The 21,284-nt window shown below is 39.7% G+C and overlaps 1 protein-coding gene across 4 annotated transcripts in view; it reads right to left on the bottom strand.

Moving 5' to 3' along the window:
- Positions 1-19,785: 19,785 nt before the first annotated feature.
- Positions 19,786-21,284, bottom strand: part of LOC131682649 (protein outspread) — a 641,520-nt gene continuing 640,021 nt past the window's right edge. For 3 of the 4 annotated variants that reach the window (XM_058964301.1, XM_058964299.1, XM_058964302.1), the window contains one exon: positions 19,786-20,931. In XM_058964301.1, the coding sequence (XP_058820284.1) occupies positions 20,555-20,931 (377 nt within the window). In that variant the 3' untranslated portion in view covers positions 19,786-20,554. The remainder of the gene's footprint in view (positions 20,932-21,284) is intronic. The other variant, XM_058964303.1, reaches the window with a different exon arrangement.

Below are 21,284 nucleotides of genomic sequence, written 5' to 3'. Positions count from 1 at the left end.
CGCTTAGCAAAGCTGTTTGTTAAATTGATGAAATTGTTGCATGTCTTCGCTTGAGATTTCGACTCCTTGAATTTCGCTTCGAAGCGTAAGCAACTATGATTAACAACTGGCCCATCCTGACGAATTATGTAGGGATAATGAGAGATGTGATGGAATTTATTGGTAGGGTTGATGGCAGGGAAGCAGGATTTGAACAACTTGTAAAAACATTCGATTTCGTTTTCCAGATCGTTAATCTGATTCAATGTTAGCTTATTGGAGAAACTATAATAAGTTATTTTCATGAGAGCTCTAAGCAATGATGATAAATTTGAATTAAATCCGAGAATCTGGTTGAACATAAAAGGGAATGCTCGAAGAAGAAGCCAACATTGCGAAGCTGACTGAGGAATAGCATGTCCACGTGCTTTTAACTTCTCGCAAGTAAAATTAGCGGTAGGTTTATCAGCCGATTCAGTTATACCGTATTCGTAATGCTGTATAATTTGGTTGACTTGACTAATCGTTATCACTTTATGGATATTTACAGCTTCGTTCAAAACACATTTGATTACGACCATGACGACGCCTTCCAAAAGATCATGCATTGGATCAAACGTGTTATTTTCCGCTATGTTGAAATATTTAACTTCATTCAGTGCTGATTTTCGAATGATTCCGCATTGTGAAGGTGTTTTAGTTCCGCTTTGAAGAGCATTTAAATCACCTTGTATGCTTTCTTCAGTGCGATGAGGGAAGGTATCACCAATGTTTCCACAATGAAGTGCAGTACGCGTCGCATAGCACATTCTACAGAATAGACTTGATTGGGGCCCCATTAACTCGAAAATTTCATGAATTGCCAGCGTGTCCCCCAAAACATGCACTAGAACTGCCCTCATCGTAAACTTTTCACTCCCATATTGTACTACAACACCATCATCTGATTCAAGCTCACGCAAATCTTGAATCAGCGGTTTCATAACGTTATTGTAGCCATATTTTTTTACATCTCTTGAGCGAACTGTAAGCGTTAGATATATCCTGTTGGAGGATGAATTAATTGCGGGGTGGAGATTCTCAATTTTAACACTGAAATTGGTAAGTTTTTTTTTTGATTTGCGTGATCCCAAAGGGTTCAGATATTCGACATCGTCCAGATGAAGCGAGAGTCGTAATGCATCGGGAAACCGTGTCAGGAATGGGTGTGTTTTGAAACGTTGACCATCTTTGAAACCGCACAAGATATCGTCATTCACTGCTTCTTCTGCTATCATCTTGCGAGCTCCGGGATTCTTCATAACCAGTGCTAAAATGCTGGTTAGTGGAATATAGTGAGCAACGTCTTTCACTATTTGTACACTTTTTCTTTTGCCTAGTTAGGTAATCGCGGGGACAGTTTTAGTGATTCTAGTTCTTCCCAAGACTTCTTCCCTAGGGTTTGGCACAGCACAACCCGCAACTCCAGACAAATATGCTAGGTTGTCTTTTGGAGAAGCTACGTCTGCAAAAATTCCATCCAAAGATGCGTCGTTTATAAATTTCAAAGCGTCGGTATCGTTTAATGGGATCGACTTCGATTTCAAAAATTCTCTGAATAGATTCAACATGTAACACTCGTAATCTTCTATAAGATTCGAGGTAACCTGTAAGAACTTTTTGATTTTTGTCTCGGGAAGAGATACATCTTTTCGCAAATCTGTGGCGAATTTACTAATTTTCTTAGTAATTTCATCCAACGACGGCGCCGTTTTAAAGAATATGGTATTCGTTATTCTCAACAGATAATCATCATCTACGAGCATATTTTCCGGATGATTATTTTGAATTTGTTCAACAGCGTCATGGTCGTATGAAATATTTGTAGAATTTTCTGTAATTAGTGGATGAACACTCTCTATGTGCCGTTTCAAGCTCTTAAACCTCTGGTACAGTGAACCACATTCTGAACAAAGGAAAGGTTGAGCGGCTGCTTTGCTGGTGTTCAAATGGTGTACCAACCGGAAGTGTTCCTTCAATTCATCCACGTGTCCAGGAATCATCTTCCCACAATTTGGCACATGGCATGAGAAACCTGAAACCTTACACTTTTTTTCCAGTATATATATATATATATATATATATATATATATATATATATATATATATATATATATATATATATATATATATATATATATATATATATATATATATATATATATATATATATATATATATATATATATATATATATATATATATATATATATATATATATATTACTATTGAATATTACCTCGCAACTTCATTGCAGTTTCAGCATCCACCTCTTCCGAAATCTTCTGCATGCTGGTTGTTCAAATCCACTCTTTCAATTAAAATGTATTTTACACACTACAACTCTAGCTTCAACTATTATAAATATTTGAACAAATTTTTATTTGTGAAAAAGTGATGAGCGATAACTAAACGAGCGTGTACCTACTAATGGAAAATGGCGGATGACGCTTGGAATTTTTAACTTGGCGAGAAACGGCTTTTCCGTTTGGTAACTCCAAAACGGTTTCTTGTGTAATACCCAAAAATAGAGTCAGAGTTACTCAGAGATATTATACATGACAACTCAATTTTTGACGTTTACGAACATCATTCAAAACTGAGTTAAAAGTACTCAGAATCTGAGTAACTTTTTACGAGCGTGTGTGTTTGATATGTCATTTGACGTGATTGGAAAATCACAACAAAGATTGCTGAGATTTTCAGTGCTGAGATATAGCGAAACATGATATGAGAAATCGGCTCTAATGATATTACTTTGAAGTGTAACTTTAGTTGGTCTATCATTCGGCATTCGCACTACATGTCCAGCCGTCTACAGTCTACCGTGAATCAGCCTTCCAATGTCAGCATGTTTGTATACTTGGTAGAGGGCGTGGTTCCTGCGCCTGCTCTATGCTTTATTTTTTACTGCACCGCCGAGTATTGAACGCAGAATTCTTTTCTCAAACATACATACTCGATAGTCTGCTTCTTTCAACACCCATGACCCGTGACCGTACACAGAGCAATAGGGAGTACCAGCGATTTGTATAGTGTAAGGTTTTGCGTGTTTGTAGGTTGTGGGACTTTAGCTGACTATGTAAACCATAGAAAATTCTATTTTTTGTCTGTGTTTGTTGTTATATCTAACTCTGTTATTTACAAATAATATGGTCGATGTTAAGTCAGACCGGACTAAGTGACAATATATTGATTTCGAGAAAAACGAGTTTAAAGTTTCGATCTCAGCATTCTCTACGTTATAATTGGAAATTAATTTTTGTCATAATGTTTGTTTATTGTTACATATTTTAAATCTGGCAAGAGTCTAATGTAGCTGAAGAAATTCTTTATCCAGTGCTACCATTATCTCACTTTTTGATGTTTTGCGACTTAGTCCGGTCTGACTTAACACCGACCATATGTGAAATAAAATTCTAATTCGTACACATCTATAACACTACATCTGTTAATACAATAATATAATTCGCAAAACGTTTTAGTATATATGTTTTCGTTGCTCTTGCATTCCGTTGAGGGTATGTCTTGTCAAATCGAAGAAGCCCAGTTGTTTCTAACCGCGCAACGTTGTCGTAGCCTTTCACCGTAGTATTGCTCCTCGTCCAAGCTTCGGATGCCGTACATCAATCGCTTGTGCTCGATTTCAAGGAATAGCTCGCTTATCTGACTGGATGATAGTTCTGAAGTACGTTGCATGTTGGATCACACTCGTAGTAGGTCTATGCTTGGATTTCTACTTTTTATTTTGGGCTCTTCACATAGAGATATTACATCAGATCAGCGGAAGGGTGTTGTTCGAGTTGGGGATGTGTTTGTAAGAATTGTTGACGAATCAATTTCAGGTAAGGGCTATCAAATGGAAGAATTGCTGAGTTGGAATTATCTTGTAGGATATCGGATTTGTAGAAAGATTTTTATTTGAACGCTGGCAGGTGGAGCTTTAGTCCACCCTGTTCACGTGCCAGTTGATGCATTGGAACGTGAGCTGGTAGTCTGCGCCACAGAAAGTTCCCATAGATGAAGTCAGCTTTACTGTATGGAGCCTTGATGGTGGGAGAATTGAAGCGAGATACCAAATTCTGGATGTCACAAGGATATTTAGCAACGTCACCTTCTGCATCAGTGAGCGCATTCAATGTAGCCATAGCAGTTGGCCAAATTTCATCATCAAAGCATCCCAATTCAGCTTGGCGTTGTTCACTGTATGTAGAATTTTGTTACAGTACTGCTGATTGATTTTTATGAAGATCTAACATGCGGTGTGGAAAAAAACTGCTTTTTTCGTTTTCGTTTTTTGCCCACTCTGTCTAACCTTAAAATGGTTGGAAGGAATAACAGAGACTCTATGATAAATTCCATGGGCGTATAATTGACGTGTTATCAGAGGAAGAAGGGAAACCAGTAAAGGCAGAGGAAAAGGAACAATTTGGTAAGACCTGTCCATTGTATACACATACAAATATAAATATTGACACATAAAACCAATAAATTGAATAAATGCACGTCGATTTCTTACCATATGTAGGAAATCGAAAAACCTATTGTATTGTTGAATCCTATTGATACAAACAATACAGTAGGGCGGGGCTGATTGATGGAACGATGGCTTCGGAACACGATTTGCTCTGTATACGAAATGTGTCATCGGAATTCAATTGAGCTAGCACCTACCCAAATCCTGGAACCAAGTTATTTGCATGCGTGCATACAAATGCATGCAAACATCGCTGCCGGACAGTTTCACATACACACATACACATTCTCTGTCCAACCTTAAAATCAGTTGTTTCGGTATTTATGAATGCTTACAAATATTTGACATTAATGATAGTTTTCGGCAATGGAAAATATTACCAGGTGTATAAGGGGCCGTTCATGTATCACGTGGACAGTTTAGAGGAGGGTAGGGGGTACAAGAAAATCCACGTTTGGTTAATGAAGAGAGAGGTGGGGATATGATAGTTGTCCACGAGGACTCTTGATTATTGTTTCCTTTTATCGAATGTAGAACAAATTTGCACCAGTAATGGCATATAAGCGCTTGCTTGTTTAGTTCAAATTTTTTCCCAATAGTAGTAAACACTTAAATCGCGCATACAGTTCTGTAGCTGACCTCACACAATTTTGCTTGCAGAAACTTTTGATCCTATCTTTTGTAACTTCATCGATTCCCATTATGTTTTGGATTTCATAATTTGATACGCGACCCAATTCAAGAATTCATATGTTACTTCAATTTTGCGTTATTATAATGAATGAAAAAAATGTGTCTTTTAGACATAAATTTATTAAAAACCATTTTAAACTAATTTTATGAAATTTTGCGATATTTTTACAAAACTAATAAAACTAGAATTGTGTGGATAAAGTTTAAACGAAATATATGGTTTTAAGATAACATTCAACATCAAAGTAGTTGAAAACATCGGAAAAATTTAAAATTTCTTGGAATTTAAAACCCTTTTATGAAATTACCGGACAAAAAAGGGAAAAGTCCACGTGGACATCGTGGCTAGGTGGGTAGGTGGGATTGTCCACACTTGTCCACGGAGGGGGAGGAGGGGGTCAAAAATCATGGCATTTCTGTTCACGTGGTAAATGAACGGCCCCTAAGCTTCAATCCGCTGTTTTTTTTTGTCGAAAACATATTTTTTTTATAAAGAAACCGAAAAAAAATATTCAAGGTATTTGCCCTCTCTAGCTATATATTTGGCAATTTGTGTATACGACGCCAAAAGAATTTTTGATCTTTCGGTACAAACCAGTCCGTAGGGAATGATGCTGATTAATAAATAGCTTTAATAAAATATGTTTCAGCTTATACAACTATGTATTAAGGTTGGACAGAGAATCGGCAAAAATCGAAAACGAAAAAAGCAGTTTTTTCCACAGCGTGTGTTAGATCTTCATAAAAATGAATCAGCTTGTGTAGAGTGTTGTTACAGTAATGCTGATTGATTTTTATGAAGATCTAATACACGGTGTGGAAAAAAACTGCTTTTTTCGTTTTCGATTTTCGCCCTTTCTCTGTTCAACCTTAAGTTATGTCACATCGGTCCCTCTTTACAAGTTGTAGCCAGCCCTGGTCGATCCCTAGCAAGCGTGCAGCTTATACGCCACTTTCCGTAGGAAGACTGCACGCCAAGATTTGTTTGCCCGGATGAGACTCTTTTTAGGGCGAGTCCCTGAACAAAATTCACCTAAAAAAATTAATCAGGATCGAACCAGACAGGCTTTTCAAAAGTTAGCCTCCAAAAGTCGTGTAGACGACCCTATTATCAACTAGCAGCAATCATCAGAAAACCTAATCACTCTCAAATAATTCGCGGTAAGAAACTCCCCAAACCTACACTGAAAAAAATCCAAAAGTTAATTCTATTTGCTTCAAACCGCTTAAAATTCATATGAAGAAGAAATGCTATTGTTATCACGCGCACACATACCTTCTATGTGTCAACTGTATGAACTATGTATGCACACACATAAGTTATATGTACACATTGTTATAGAATGGGGTTTTACGTGCCTAATAGTTATGAAATGTGAATGTAAGATTAATATTTCTTGTAAATACGCACATTCGGTTTATGTGCCAGCAAATAGTATCTATATGCCTCCGTTAATCGCAAAAATCTATGTGTAAAATCAATAGGCATAACGTTTACTTTTTTTTAGTGTAACTTATCATCACTGGAACTGTAGCCACTCACCGCCAGGTGGCCCAAACATACTGAAAGCGAAGCTTTCACCACTCATCAAATTCCGCCAAGCGGAAGACAGCGAAACAAAACGAAAACTATACCGAACGAAGTGACGTAACCATACTAGAACGAGACTAAAACCATAAGGGAGTACTACATGATTGTAGATTCATGTAGTACTCCCTTATGGTTTTAGTCTCGTTCTAGTATGGTTACGTCACTTCGTTCGGTATAGTTTTCGTTTTGTTTCGCTGTCTTCCGCTTGGCGGAATTTGATGAGTGGTGCCCGCTTGGAAGAAAAACGGGCAGCCAGCAAAAATCCGTCAGGATTCCGGCAGCTGTCAAAATTATCAAAATGGCGCTGCCAGAATTCAGCTATACTCCTTCCAGTTATGGCAGGCAGATTCGCCTCACCGGTTCTGTTTTGTTTATCGTTGTTTCATTTTCGCCATATTAATATTTTTCCAAGAAGGATAGTTTTGGCAGATGAAAAAATAGGAAGAAACAAAGATTTTGGTTTCAAACAAGGTAAGTAATATGGATTTCATGTCTCCACACATGTTTTTATTATAAATTTACATAAAATTAAAAAAAAATTAAGAAAAAATACAAGCAAAACCTGAAGCGATACAAAACCGGTCCTGCCGGTGCGTGCCTGGCAGAAATCCGGCAGAAAAAACCGTTAATAACCGTAAGGCGAAAAATTCTGCCAGAAACGGTTGTTGCATTTGAGCCGGCCGGCTGGGCAGCGCTCTGCCAGCCAGACCCCCAGAAATTCTGCCAAAGTTTTTATTTCGCTGCCGGCTATCTGGGGGGAATCCTGCCAGGCACGTCCGAGCGGGTGAAAGCTTCGCTTTCAGTATGTTTGGGCCACCTGGCGGTGAGTGGCTACAGTTCCAGTGATGATAAGTTAGGTATGGGGAGTCGCTACATTTACACTAAACAACATTTATTTACGGTACAAAACGGCAGATTTATGGTCTATTGCATGTTTGTATTTTCTAACTTTTTAATTTTCTAGGCCTATCTTCTAATTGTGTGCGTGTACTCTCTCCCTACTGTGCTCATTGACCATGTGTGCTTTTCTCCATCAAATCCTCAACTTTCAGTGACATCACCTCACGGCTCCAGCGTATCAACGGCAATCGCTTTGCACACGGGTGGCTTAATTTATTAAAGGGTTGTGTGTGGCGTTCATGAATTGCGGACTAGAACATAACGGCCGACACACAATCTCGATTCTTGTCTCGCCGGTTTCTGACCAGCGGTTGTTGATGCTGGTTGATACTGATATATCTGCCGGAAAAGTTGCGATGGTTTTCCCGGCGATTGAAGAAAACGGTTTATTGATGGACCGTCCTTCCTTCCGGCGGCGTAACGGTGCCGGGTTCAAATTCGTCCTTGTGCGCGTGCTGCTTTTGTTCGTTTTGCCTCTTCTCTCGTTCGTCGGCGAGCTGTGCGGAATAGAAAATATAATGCCGTCTGGCTACGGCAAACGGGGTCGTTAGCACATGCGTGGAGGTCAATGACACCTAACGTTGAGCACATTTACCTTTTCTAGCAACTTTCTGCACACACTTTCCTACAAACACAGTCGGAAATCAACGACCCTACTAGCTGTTTTATCCTGTCAGCTAACCTTTGGCTCTATCTGCCCCTTTCCATCATGCATTCCAAGCGAAGGATCGTCATGGTTTTCGTCTTCAGGAGAATCTCAACAGGCAATTTAATTTCTTCCCCTCGCGGAGAGGAGTACATATTTGCTAGGGTGTTGCGCAAGAGTCGATCAACGGTAGGTTGTCTAACTCTTGGCGCAAACAAATCAGACTGACCGCTACAAAGTGTAGCTCGAGAGACTTTGAAAGTCTCTAATAGCAAAGCGACCAACAGTGGACTGGAAACAGCGAGCCGAGCGATTGGACACGAGGTTCTTAGTGGTGAAAACGAGCGGACTGCCAGCGAGTGGCAGCCATTGAACCGGGTGTAAGGTCTCGGAGCACACGAGTGTTATTCGTGGTTGTACAACGGCCCAGCGATTAGTCTCGTCCGTGTCCGGGGCTCGCAAAAATTTGGCGAGAATGCAGAGTTACGACAACTACATACTAAAACTCTCGCACATACCCGAAGACACACAAAGGCTGTAAAACGAGTAAGGAGTGTTTCAGTGATCAGTCACGAGAGTAGCACTACAGAGCTTGTGTTTTTAAACCTTAAAATGCAATACACTACAGAGTAGGCTTGTGTTTTTTAAACCTTACAATCAACTTCTTGAAAAGATGGCTTGATGCTTTGTTTTACTAAGCCGGAATTTTATAATCCACATAAGAGATAAGCAAACAGTATTTCATTTCTCTTTTCTTCATAGTCCTGAATCATCTTCAGATTTTGAATGTTTCGTGTACCACTCGCCAGTAACTGACACCAACTTGCTGCCAGTCAGACGTGCTTGGATAACCGATACAATTCGGTGTTAGTTTGGATATATCGTCTAACTGGTAGTAAGTTTGTGTCAGTTACTGACGAGTGGAACACGAAACATTCACATTCAACTTTTTTACGTAAGGTGTGTTGCCCTCATGTGGAAATTATTTCACAATTTTTTTTCTTTTGTGAAGCGGCACATACCTTCAGGAACGACTTTTTGGGCCGGAAAATAGCAAAAAGTTTGCAAATTTCTCAAATGTTTTTTTGTGTTTCAGCACAGAATTTTTAAAATCTCACCAGCTCTGCACAGTTCTATGCTATATTTCTGAAGAGACGAAATCGAAACGCACCCATGACTAATAAATTAGGATTTGTGTCCTTCATACACACTGGTTTTACCACTGGACTGGTTTTACCAAAAAATTTCGCGCTGGTTTACCCAATTTTTATACTTAGGGTGAAATATAGCATAGTGCTTTCGTATAGGCCTGCTAAGCCAAGACAAGTTTTGTCTTCAACTGTGTCTTATCTGTATAAACTTCTGGTCGGACGGGACATCACGTCGCTAATCTATTCCGATAAAAGTTAGTGTCGGTTTCTGAAGCGACGGAGTCGAAACGCACCCATGACTAAAATCTGAACAGTTTTTGTTTTTTGATGAATTTCATCTTTTAATGCCTTTTTTGCCGAGATCGCAGGAAGCAAATGTTTTGGTGAGACCTCAGTGAAGTTGAAACTTGATAACTGAGATTTGGAAAATATTTCGTAAATCAGTAAATTTTCTCATCCCACAGACTGCAAACATCCGTTTCTTTCAGTGATGCAGCTAGCTAGCCTTCCATTCCAGCTTCTGTCGCTTCAGGTTACTGGGAAAGCTATCTTCATAGATGCATTTCTGCAGCGCAGTTCTAAACATATCCGTATTGCACTGTATCGCTGGTTTCAGTACCAGGTTGGAGATTTCATCTGGTCTTGGAGCCTTATTCACTTTCATGGCTTTCGCCACCTTGATTAGCCCTTCGTTGGTTATTCGAGTCTCTTTTTTGCCTCACTGTACGATGGCAGAGGCCAGAGTGTTGTTTCATGCTGCGGGAACAACCCTCCGGTGATAAACTGGGTCAGCTGGGTCTTTTATTTTCTTGATGGCAACTTTGTAGGTGTCTCCCCAAGGATTCGCGTTGGCTTTGTGGTAAAGCTTCCTAATGCAGGCTTTCTTGCATATCCTGATAGCTACACCATCTTTCGTTTCTCGTCCAACGAACGTCGGAGCTTGATGTTAGACTTAAACGACGATTTAGTCGTAAGTGAAATTCACCCGAGGAGTATCAAAACAAAAAAACCTGTTTTAATCCACCTAGCGGTGCAATTGTGCCTTTCTCAATCATGAACACGAGAATTTTTTAGTTGCTTATATTTATTAAAAACTTTCAAATGTATACATTACAATTTTATTATACTTGACTTGACTATATACAAGAAAAGAAATCATTATTCGAGTTCTAAAATTTTGTAAAAGAAAAACCAGCCACGGTAATATTGAATTGAAAAAAGGAGCGAAATCGGTTAAGTCCCAAAAAGTCGATCTTTATAAAATTTTTTTTTCGAAGTAACATAAAATCTCGACGTTTCATGCAATTTAAAGATGTTTGGAATCAAAAATACGAATTCGATTTCTGAAATTTCATGGGGTCCCCCCTTTGAAAAAATTTTTGAGATCCGGCTTACATGGGAATTTCATATGTGACCGGACGGTTTAGTCTATATTTCCGGAACCATATAACTGATCTGTATAAAATTTTATAGACATCTGTGAGGATAATATAGCTATACATATCATTTGAGACTAAGTTTGCGAAAATCGGCCTAACCATTTCCGGGAAATTGATGCGAGTTCGTTAATTTTGAAAGATGGCCGCTTTTCCCGGGCACTTCCGGAACCGTCTATGGTGGTCAATGTAGCCAACGAAAGTTTGGTTGTCCGTCGGTGATCTAGAACTGCAAATTTAAGTAGTTTGAGTAGTTGAGCTTTCATCGGAGTATCGGTTTGAATCACAATTTGCTGTGTGATCGCACGCCACAACCCGTAACTCCAGAACCGGAAGTCGGATCGGGATGAAATTTAATAGCCATTTACGGGGGCGCAATACCTTTCATTTGAGACCAAGTTTGGTTGAATCGGTCTAGCCATCTCCGAGAAACCGATGTGACTGTTATTCTGAATTTAGATACTTCCGCTGGGGATAATAGTGACCTAATACTACAAATCGAAGCAGTTGTGGTCATATTTTGGAAAAATTTTCACTTTTATACATTCATTGCAGAATTTATTAAAATCGACATTTTCTGGGTGTCGTGCTTACCACCCTGTAATTCCGAAACCAGGAGTCGGATCCATTAGAAATCCAATAGCAGCCTATGGGAACGTTGCACCTTTCATTTGAGACAAAATCGGTCCAGCCATCTCTGAGAAAAATGAGTGACATTTTTGGTCACATACACACACAGACGCACATACACACACATACATACATACACACGCACAGACATTTGCCGAACTCGACGAACTGAATCGAATGGTATATGTATATGTCACTCGGCCCTCCGTGCCTCCGTTAAAAAGTCGGGTTTCAGAGCAATTGCAATACCTTTCTATTGAGAAAGGCAAAAATAGAAAATTACGGATCAAATCCCGGTTGGTTTGTTCTGATGATGGTCTGTTGAGTTCATGTGTAGGCTGTGCAAAGGAGTTTTAGTTGTTTGGGGAGATTATATGAAAAACACAGCTTAGTATTCTGGGTTGTGTGCTTGGGTTCATTATTCTGCCAGAAGATTGTGTCTTGTGAGCCTAACTTGTCAAACCAGCCAAGCGGACGAACCTGACCTTTTTGCCTTTCTCATATAAAGAATGGCAATGCAATCACTCTAAAAACCGATTGTCATATACCATTCGATTCAGTTCGTCGAGATCGGAAAATGTCTGTGGGTGTATGTATGTGTCTGTCATTTAATCTCACATAATTTTCTCAGAGAACTGATTTACACTAACTTATTTTCAAATGAAAGCTATAACGCTCTCATAAGCTGCTATTGAATGTTTAGTTGATCCGACTTCCGGTTCCGAAGTTACTGGTTGAAGAGTGCGGTCACACAGCAACTTCCCATATAAACTTATAACACCATGATGTCTAAAGGATGTGTGCTACATTAGGGGAACTGGGGGTAAGCCCGACACCCACGACTTTTCCCAGATATCAAATTTTAAATCATACAATAATGACAGGATATTATTAGTACGATTATTATAGGCATTTCGATACACTTCGATGCCATATGGATTTATTAAACGTCAACGAAATAAACAAAACAAGCGAAAGCAAAGTTGATGCGGATGTTATTTTTAGTTGATACATTTTAAGGTTTTAATAACACAAAAGCTTTGAAAATAACCAGTTTTTGTGTCACACATTCTATTCTACTCTCCATATCGTTATTTGTGTGTATTGAAGATAAGTTTGAGTATTTCAATACTGTTAATTGAGCATTTAACAAAAATGTGCGCTGTTGGGGTAAGACCGACAGTTTTTGGGTGAGGTAATACCGACACGGTGTATAGATGATTGGGTTCGTTTTTGATTCGATACAAACGACGTGTGTTCAATTATACTATAATTACGTCATGTTAATAATTGAAATACACGGAAACAATGTTTTTTTGCATTTATTTATCAGTATTATCTCAAGCCGACCTAAAAAAATTAAGAATTAAATTAAACGTGATTCATAGTTATATTACAAAAAGAAAAGTATAATCTAATATGAGATTTTTTCATGATATTGTTGAAAAATTTTCATTGAACATTGGATTATTGATCAACAGTGTTCCGAAAAATCACAACACGAACCGGATAGCTTACTATGAAGCGTGCGTCACTTTTAAGTGAATGAGTCCTAGTAACAGCGTATATAATCTGCTTGCAGAACAGCTCTTCTTCGTTATAATGGCTATACAAGTGGCAATAAAGCTCAAAATAATTACTTGAGAAAACCCGTACCGTAATATAAACCATGCGTTAAACATTATTTATTCATAACACCACGCATTCGAATGTTCTTCCTCTTGCTACGCGATGAAACTGCAGAAAGCATGCGTTTGCATCACACATACTCATATACACGTAATTGCACTTTATCACACATACACAATACATTTTTAATGGAAAAAATAGACAAAAAGAGAGTTCAAAAGGGGATCGCTCTTGCCCCTTTTGGGTGCGGTCTTACCCGCAGCGTTTTTAAAATGTAATTTTTCTCCATTTTTTGGTAACCAATATCTTTTAATGAATTCAATTTTTTGAAACGCTAAAAAAATTATATTTTGTTAAGAACCACCTAAACAAGGATTATGCACAGAATATACAATTTTGGGAGCTTTGTGGAATTTTAGAAAAAAAATTTCGCTTAAGGTGTCGGACTTGCCCCGCGGTCCCCTACTAGGATTTGCAGGTCTAGATCGCTTATGATCAATCAAAGTAGCTTTGACCACATTGGCCATTGGCTATGACGATTCCTAATTCCCCGGGGGAATTCGCCCAGTTCCTAAACTAATATCGCACCTATTTCCCAGCGATTTCTTGTTCGATGTTTACAAACTTGATTTCAAATGAAAGGTACAGTAAACTCATTATTTGCCATTGAATTTAGTTGAGTTCTAGCTTTTGGTTCCGAAGTTACAGGTTGGTTGGTAAGGTCACACTGGAATTTCCCTTATGAACCTTTATAATAGTAATACCTCATAGGTTAAAAATCGATTGGAATGATCACTAAATTACACAAATTCGTAGGTCTAGATCACTGATTGCCATTCAAATATTCTCGACAATTCCGGAAGTCCAAGTTTCCAGGCAAATTCAAACTTTCTTGACATTTTTCGCACAAAAAGGTATGCAACCCCTTAATAAATGCCGTGTAGCGCGTGCCAAACGTATCTACGTATCTGTCTGTTATAGCCTTTTTTCCGGATCACTGAACAAGCGATTTAAGCGCCACCTCTTACGAGGACCACTTGTCACGTTCAAGGTTGTCCGACAAGAAACCCAACCTCAGGGCGGGTTAGTTTTATTTAAAATTTGGGGGAAACGAAACGGCAGACGTAAAAGCCGAAGGGTACTCCGTCTCGCGGGACGACATCAAACAATACGCAAAGATTCCGCAACTAATTAACCGAAATTTTGCACCAACTCGTGGTTCTCATCACTGGCAGAGTCCAAAAAAAAAACAACCAAACAATAAGCCAGCTTCTAAAACCAGAGTGGGGACTGTTTTCCCGAGCAGCCCTACCCGGAGTAAACAACAAAAAAAACTACAAGGAATGAACGCGAAACATGAGACCCTTCAACGAGACAACTATCGAAATATCACTTCAAATCACTTAAACATTCGCTTAGGGGACACACAATCTAATTTTTACATTTATTCCAAAACTACACTTATTTTGCTAATCCTACATTTCTAATACCGGTTCAGGGCCTAGCATGTGCGGGTGGAAAGCTAGCTATAATCTCTGCCTTTGCTCTCAAGCTTTTGCTTACCCTGCGCAGGGAATTTAGGCGTTTACTCGCAGTCTGTCTATTCGCTGACCATCTCACGCTGCGGCTTTCGATGCGCACTTACACCATAAAACTTCGACGACTGCTGGTACCGCGCTGCTTGCTCCAAATACGACAAGTGCCGTTCGGTACTGACGCGGCGGTTTCGCGCTTTCTAGCGCCGACGGTGTTGTTGAGGTCCTAGGGGGGATTGATGGTAACTGCTGGTAGTGTCGGACCTCCGGACAGCGTACCAGCAACAAATTACGGATCTACAAATCCGGCTGGCGGCGTTTAGCGATGCCGTATTACGCACGTGGCGGCGCTTCTTTGTGCGAGTTTTTACTGCAACGGACGCAATTCCTCAACAAACGTGGATGCAGAGTGTGGTGGCAGGAGGTGGGATGATCTTTCCTGGCGGTGCGGTAGTAGCTTCGCCAGGCGCAAAATCTGCAATTAAAAGCCGTCGCACGGCTTTTTTCTCGCACTTGCCGCACATTCAACTTTTCTCCTAATTGCGCTAGCCCTCGGAACGAAATCACGATACTACAAGCACACTCTGTCTTCTTCCACTGAACAAATTGAAAATGGTTGAACAGGGAAACTGTGAATCCTCAGATTAAATAAGTTTTGAGGGTTTGAAACCGGAAATTTGTGAACTCATTTGGAACTGTTCGGGATCGAACCACCTCTCGTTTTCCCTTTGGTATTTTGCATTTAACCATTTCATCCACCCAATTTTTAGTGAAAACGACATGGAGAGAAACGTCGTTTGGCTTGCACGCAAGCAGAACATTTGTTCTAGCCGCCCAGTATTCATTCTTCATCATAGGAGATGGAAGAAGTGAACAACCTATCTTTATAGCAGGGCACGGGAGTTAATGAATAGGAAGCAATTTTAAAATCTGATACACGTGATCGCTACAGCCGAATCAACAATCGGGTAACACTGTACCTTGAACTCAGGCTCGTGCGCAAGGGGGGGGGGGGTTCAACCCCTCCCCCCATGAGGATTTTGAATTACTTTTGAAAATTTATTAACTTCCTGTTCAGGAAACAAATGTACTGCAAACCGTTTTGACACATAAAATGTCATGTCACTCTAGAGACAAGTCAATGAAGAAACTAAGGACAAAACTTTGCGAGGGTGGTTGAAAAGGGATGTATGTCAAGTTGGACGGCTTCTCTGAAGGATCGGTTCCCGTTTCGACAAGCTTCGATAATAGCAACAGTAGTGAGCAGACAGCAGATGTCGGTCAGCGGGCTAGCAACGGTAGCTAAGGAGGAAAAACACGAAGTTGGACAAAATCGGGATATTGTTGTCTAGAGAAATTTTACCGCCGATGATTATTCCGTTGGAGTGGCACCGAAATGGGCATCGGTATAGGGTGAAATACCGCCGCCGAGAAGTTCTCAGCACCAGCTAACAGATAAATAGGAACGACTAGCACCAAGAAGGATAAGAAGCCCGGCGAAGGTGGTTGTAAGCAGATGTAAATCCTTTTGGTCGACATCTCCGGATCGGTTCATGTCTCAACAGGTGGCGATATTTGCAGCAGACCTGAGCAGGTCAGATATATCGCGAAGGTTAAAAAGCAAGTAAGGAAAAGTAACTATGGATAAAATAAGCAAGAACACAACCCCTGCGAAGAGGTTTAGGTTTAGTCGGTTGGCTTAACAACTACTACAAACCAATACGAATCCGGCACGAGCCAGCAGGCAGCGCACAGTGGTCGGAAGTGTTAAAAATGTGATAAAACTTAATTCACCATAGGCCAAACCATCGATTATATTCACAGGGTGTTTTTGGAGGAATAGTTCGTTTGAATATTCCCCATAATCTGATAAAAATTAAAAATAGGCATGGCTTACTATGACTGAACTAGAAAAATTAACTTTTTATACTGACGAGGTAGAAAGTTAGTGTCTTCGACAAAGTTTTAGAAATTCTCATAATGAAGAATTTTGTTGAACAACTTGAACTTGTAGGACTTAAGGTTATCGATTTATAAAACGTTTTCTAAGGCAACTCCCTTAAATTTAGTTTTTTTAATATAATTTTTTTCACTGTGACTTTTCGTGCAAACGATGTTCCCGGAAAATGTTGAGGTATTAAAACCACATAATATTGTTGAACACTGCATGTAAAAATTAAATTATTGTTGAAGACTGCATGTGAAAATATTATTGAACATTGCATATAAAAACGAGCAGGCACTATTTTCAATGTCCAGACTATTTACAATGTCATGCCTAATTTTAATTTTTATCAGGTTGTTGGGAATATTTATACGAACAATTCGTCCAAAGATATCCTTGTGAATATATTCGATGGTTTGGCCTCTAGTGAGTAAAGTTCACGTTTTTTGGGGTTTCCGACCACTATACAGGTGACCCAAGATATCCAAAGATATCCTTGTGAATATATTCGATGGTTTGGCCTCTAGTGAGTTAAGTTCACGTTTTTTTGGGGTTTCCGACCACTATACAGCGGTGTCTATTGATCACTCTTTCTCAATAACAAACATTCACCCAATGAGTTGTTCGGTTCACAAGACTAGGCCCAGACCTCTGAAAAAATCTTCAAAGTTTGAGGGTTTCTGTACGTTTCTTTTAAAATAAACGTTAAAAAATCAACCACCCCCCCTTGAGAATTATCTGTCTGCTTGAAGAGTTTTCTGGAAAAATGGATTTAAGAACGAACTTGGCTTGGAAATAATGTTCTGGACACTGTTTTGTAAGCGTGGGTGAAGAAATTGGCCCTGTCGGCGTCGGTTTACACGAGTTTCGAGAGATTGGATCCGAAAATAACCTTTGTGCGTGATATTATATGGTGAGTGTTATTGGGTCACTTTCATATTATTTTCTTCATATTTTTGCATTACTACTTCTATTCTTGCAAGTCGTCTTGTTCATACGCACAGTATTTCCAAGGTATATTCCAGTTCGCATAGCACTGTTACAAATGAAACGAACTTCCAAAAGCCTAATGAACTCGTTCATGGGTAATGAACACTAAACGCACGCATACAAATAATCCCGTTCATGCACATGAACTGATAAATTTCATCCGCTCTTTCTATTGCGCGAATGCGTAGACCTTAGCGGGAGGTTTGGGATAAATGCCCAATTGCTTTCCCATGGGTTCTCTATAGCCTGGCAAGAATCAATCGGCGGGGTGATTCTTTGTAATTATATACAGATACGCGCGAAACCCAATTGGTTTGATCTAGGTGGCTTGAGGGGGAGGGAGATGTAGATTTGAATCCGTGAAGAATTGAACTCTGGGAGAATTCTGGGAGAATACGTAATAACGTACTTCCGGTTAACAAACCTGAAAATTAACACTCGCAGTATATCTGAAGACCTATCGCAATTTACAATCAAATTTGTCCTGGATAGTGAAAGAAGCCAGAAGTGCGAGTGCTTCGCGCTGTAATGTCGAGATAAAACGTCGTTAGAATTCTTTTAGCCCGAGTTAATTATTTGAAAAAAAAAATTCCTTTTCCGTTAGCTATTGTAAGAGTCAAAGCTAGAATTTTTGTGCGGTAGTGTTTTTTTAAAGCAAGGTAAATATAAAACATGTGTGCTTATATGAGCATAGGCTTAAACCAGCGTTGAATAGCCGTTCGACGGCTTTTTATTTGACAGTATCGTCACCGTCGAATTTCCCGCCGACTAGCAATTTTTCGGACCGTTGTCAACAAAACGAAACGGTTCTAGCGACGCGTAAGCCGAAGATCGACTCACTACCAATCACTCCCGCAAGCTTCCACGCAAGACGCATTATAGTACAGGTGTTGCAATTCGTCATGTTTGTGTTGGTATGTTGCTAGTGGTATTAATCATGGCGCCCCAGGTCCGCAAAGCACATAATCAACAAACCGACCAATCGAAACGAAGCTTCGACGCCGCCCTGGCGTAGGGCAAAACTCACCACGCGGCGAATATCATCAACCCGCCGTACAGCACTTCGTAGCATCTGTGGGTACTACTGACATTAGCACACGAAGCTTTTTTGGTGTAGATAGTTCTTGGGCGAAAAATGTCGCCAGAACTAAAATCGCACACGTTAGGTGGAAAGGAAGTATAGATCGGTCAAACAATGAGGATAGAATGCAGTGCGTGAATAAAAATCTGTTTTTGTAATTCATGTAAAAGTGTAAAATGAATGTATTTTAGTCAGTTTTTCCTCGCAATGGTTGGCTCGGTTTAAAAGGAGTTTCACGTCGTTCGTTCAGTAGTTTCTAGTCTTAATTGCTGTTTTTCTGCAAGTCTTGGGTTGCTTGGGAACCTCAACCCCCTCCACTATCACTTCTGTGGCGTTACGGGTCAGTTTGAAATTAGGAATGGTTTCTGTGACGAGACACGTGAAAGGTGATATTCCATGACTGGCTGAACGACGGAATTCCTCTATTTTTATTTTCAGCGTTATTCGGTCCGAGTCCAGGTCACTGGATGGTCATCCAGGGCTGTCAAATCGTGTCGGATTCTTTTATGAGGATCCGAGGTTAAGACACTTGCCGGGCAAACACAATGTGACAAGCGGTTCTCTTCGGAGGTGGCGCATAAATCACTTGTTTGAGTTCTCTAGGGAATAATCTCGCAGACCAGAACCGCTAGTGCGTCTTGCACGCGTTAGACTATTTGGCAGAACTAAAAACAACACATAATAAAAACGTACTTGGTCTCACCAGGCACAGCAAGAAGAAAGACTCTGAGGTGGGCGTAGCGTAGTTGGTAAATCGATTGCTTTGTACGCAGCGCACTTGGGTTCGAGTCCCGATCCCGCACATAGAGTTAGAAATTTTTCATAAGAGATTTTTCTAACCCAGTATGTTTGCTAATTCGTGGATTTGTCCAGTATATTTCCCAACCTTGTTCTGAGACCAAAAGACTACCGGGGACTTCTAATATGTAAAGTTGGCGGGTATCGATACAAGTAAATTGATGGAAAATTAAAAATACCTTTATTTGGAATTACTTGCTAATATGTTTATTTTTCCTGGGATGTGATATAACAGCGGCTATGAAGTGAAGACTTTTTTAATATGTCAAAAACATGCATTTTCATTATTGATGAAACGTAAAGTAAACAGAACCACTTTGGCAGGGGGAAGACTGCGTAGAATTGGTAGATTTTAGAACTAAAGGAAGGTTTAGTACGTAGACGTAGTTTCGTAGGAGAAATACTAGATTGGATTAAACCAAAACATTTAACAGGTTCAAAAACTTCTAGCTGCCTTAGGTGTCTAATTTTGAAATATTCAAAATGCCTGAATGGTTCATATTTTGCTCTATTAGGGAAGAGACAACACCAGATGTAATCTAAGTCTACCAGTACGTAGGTGTGAAAGTTAGCAAATGGTTTCTCGTACACTCGTTTTTTCAACTTGCTGTAAGATAGGTTCGGATTTTGTTAAATTCTACGCTTATGCTATGATGAATTTTACTAAATGTTAGTTATGTTTATACAGATTTTCGTAAGCTACTGTACACGTAAAATGAAACAAAAGGATCAGAATTTAAAATCTAGCAATTTACAGTGATCTGTTAAATTAGATAGATGTAAACTAAAGCATTCCGCGCTGGAACGATTGTTGTGTGCATAATTAACTGGTGGGAGGTATGGGGAAGTCACAGGTGCTAAAATACAACAAAAGCCATTAACATTTTTACTTGGAGGGTTGCGTTGCAGCTGGAAAAGCAGTGCAATTTTGGCGCGTGGCACTCGAGGAAGCTAATGATGTAACCGATGTTCAATGTGTTGACAATAATAATAACGATGATTATGATTATATTATTTTTGTTTATAGTATTGCTTTAGATCTCCAATTCGAATCGATGAATTTGTTCAACGTCCTTCTCATCTAAGGGAGGGGGCGAACACATCTTCAATGTTGGCTTAGGCTCGATGAGGCTGTCGCTATCATTATTATTATTACTTCTGGTGCTGCTGTTATTGTCCCTGCTTTTAATGCTGCTACTATTGGTGCTAAGGATGGGATTTGCTGCGTGGACGCTGCTGATGGAGGACGGCTGTGAAGAGGTGCTGGTCAGTTCGTTACCTAGAGGGTTCCTGTTTAGCTGTTTGGAGTTTAGAACTTTGGCTCGATTGTTGCTGCTCGCCAGACTGGCGGGATCGATTATACCGGTCGATGTCGAGGTAGGGATGACTGTAGAAACGTTCAGTTTGGCTCCTGGAAAAATGAAGGAATTGTTCAAGATAAATTTCAACTAAAGTTTAATTTATAAACGAGTCAAGTGTAAAAGTTCGAAAGAAGTTTGTTAATAACAAGCAAAGTTTTAATATGCGCTTCCGGAATCAATGCGTTAGTGGGCATCACTTCAATACATCATAACCATGTATTCTATTTTGTTACCTCAGTAAGGAGAGGTCATTGGAGTACGCCCCGTCAAAATTTTGTCCATGTTCCACATTTGTTAAAATTTGTCCCTCAATTCTGGGTTGTAAGATCAGAGTGGGGATAGGTACACATAACGTATTATAGCCAGGGCCTAAAAATCTTATATCCATTCAATGGACGATGAA

The sequence above is a fragment of the Topomyia yanbarensis genome, chromosome 2, assembly GCF_030247195.1.
Source record: "Topomyia yanbarensis strain Yona2022 chromosome 2, ASM3024719v1, whole genome shotgun sequence".
Taxonomy (NCBI): domain Eukaryota; kingdom Metazoa; phylum Arthropoda; class Insecta; order Diptera; family Culicidae; genus Topomyia; species Topomyia yanbarensis.
This window is presented reverse-complemented; position numbering and strand designations above follow the sequence as displayed.